Raw genomic sequence first — 2,064 nt, 5'->3', positions numbered from 1 at the left:
CCAAGGAGGTGCAGGTTTGTGTGGGTTAGCCATTCTAACTTACACATAGTGTCCAGGGATGTGCAAGATAGGGTGGATTGGCCAAGGGATATGGGCCAAGTGCTGGCAAATGGAACTAAATTGATTTACAATATATGGTCAGCATAGATGAATTGGACCAAAAGGTCTGTTACTGTGTGGTATATCTTAATGACTCTGGCTTTCTACTAACGTTTGCCACGTCTCTTCTGTTCAGTTTCTCTCTGGTGTCTGTGTTAATACCTTGATGTGTCTGGTTATTCCTCAAGCTGCATTCCCGATTCATCCTGAATTGACACATTCTGTTTTGCTTCCCAAAATCAGACCTGCTCACTCTCAGCAGTATCCCAATGTTGTGAAAGATGTTAACTTTCAGGTGGAGTTATCCAATATGGAAGTCTGGACGTTTTTGCTGTTCTGATCCTGAATCAGCACCTTCAGGAGAATTACTTAGAGCGGAGTGAGAACAGAGGGGGGAGAGGGAGAGGGGGAGAGAGAGAAGGATGTTGCTTTCAATTTTGTGGAATAACAAAAGAAAAGAATGCTCCATAGCTTGTTCTGAATTTCTACCCTGCATTGACAGTGATGACTTTTGTAATCTGTTTTTCCAGAGTATTTGAAGATCCGAAGACAGAAGTTTCAAAATGAACAGATGAAGGCCTTATTCCCGAAATGTTGACTCTCCTGCTCCTTGGATGCTGCCTGACCTGCTGTGCTTTTCCAGCGCCGCACTGTTCAACACTGACTCTCCCCTGTCTGCGGTCCTCACTTTCACTTCAATATCTGACAGTCACTCAATCGATTGGGGCAGCCACGATTTTTTATTACAATTCTGTGAGAAGGAGCAAAGCTTGTTGGTTCCTATTTCAGTACATTTTCATTATCAGTGGGACTGGATGAGAGACCCTACTGTTGCTGCGCACGGAGTGTGGAGCCTGAAACTGTTATCCGGCCTGGAAAGAGGAACTCACAGCAGTGAGAGGCAGTACATGCGTTTACGTGTGGCTGAAGCTTCGGACATGGAGAAACCGTGGAGGTGTGGTAACTGTGGGAAAGGCTTCCGTACTCCGTCTGACCTGGAGATTCATCAGCGCATCCACACCGGGGAGAGGCCGTTTTCCTGTCCCAAGTGCGGGAAGGGCTTTACCCAGGTCTCTACCCTGCTTCGGCACCAGCGGATCCACACGGAGGAGAGGCCTTTCAGCTGCTCTGAGTGTGGGAAGGCCTTCAGCGATTCATCCTCCCTACTGACCCACCGGCGAGTCCATACGGGAAAGAGGCCGTTCAGCTGCCCCGAGTGCGGGAAGGCCTTCAGCCGTTCCTCCAATTTGCTGGCCCACCAGCAGGTCCACACTGGGGAGAGGCCTTTCGGCTGTCCTGATTGCGGGCAGGCCTTCAGCTATTCCTACTCCCTGCTGAGACACCAGCGGGTCCACACGGGGGAAAAGCCCTTCAAATGTTCCGAGTGTGGGAAGGCCTTCAGCTATTCCTCCTCCCTGTTGACCCACCGGCGAGTCCATACGGGTGAGAGGCCCTTCTGGTGTCCCGAGTGCGGGAAGGCCTTCAGCGATTCCTCCTCCCTGCTGACCCATCGGCGAGTCCATACGGGGGAGAGGCCCTTCAGCTGCACTGAGTGCGGGAAGGCCTTCACCCGGTCCTCCCACCTCCGGAGCCACCAGCGACTTCACGTGCCATCGCAGGGGGACTGACAAAGCGACTGCCGAGTGCCGTTATCGACTGGACTATTAACCCAGTTCTGGGATCTGTTGGGTTTGAATACCACCGCGGCAGATGGCGGAATTGGAATACGGTCAGAATCTAACGATGAAACCATTTTCTGTGGCGGGGGGGGAGAAAACCCCAATCTGATTCACGCCCTTTTGAGGGAAGGAAACTGCCGTTGTGGGAAAGGATTCACTCAGTCGTCCCAGCTGCATCCTTTATCTGGTCTGGCCTACACGTGACTCCAGACCCACAGCAGTTTGTTTCACTCCACACTGCCCCCGTTCCAGGCCGCACGGGTTAAGGCTGTACCAAGGATCCAAT

At 51.9% G+C, this 2,064-nt stretch overlaps 1 protein-coding gene across 1 annotated transcript; it reads left to right on the top strand.

The window, feature by feature from the left end:
• Window positions 1–529: 529 nt before the first annotated feature.
• LOC122545363 (gastrula zinc finger protein XlCGF8.2DB-like) lies at window positions 530–2,064 on the top strand. Its single transcript, XM_043684414.1, has one exon. It carries the CDS (start codon window positions 714–716, stop codon window positions 1,725–1,727), a length of 1,014 nt encoding a protein of 337 aa, XP_043540349.1. The 5' UTR covers window positions 530–713; the 3' UTR covers window positions 1,728–2,064.

The sequence above is a fragment of the Chiloscyllium plagiosum genome, unplaced genomic scaffold, assembly GCF_004010195.1.
Source record: "Chiloscyllium plagiosum isolate BGI_BamShark_2017 unplaced genomic scaffold, ASM401019v2 scaf_91743, whole genome shotgun sequence".
Taxonomy (NCBI): Eukaryota; Metazoa; Chordata; class Chondrichthyes; order Orectolobiformes; family Hemiscylliidae; genus Chiloscyllium; species Chiloscyllium plagiosum.
The sequence above is the reverse complement of the archived record's forward strand: the minus strand, read 5'-3'. Positions and strand labels throughout refer to the sequence as shown.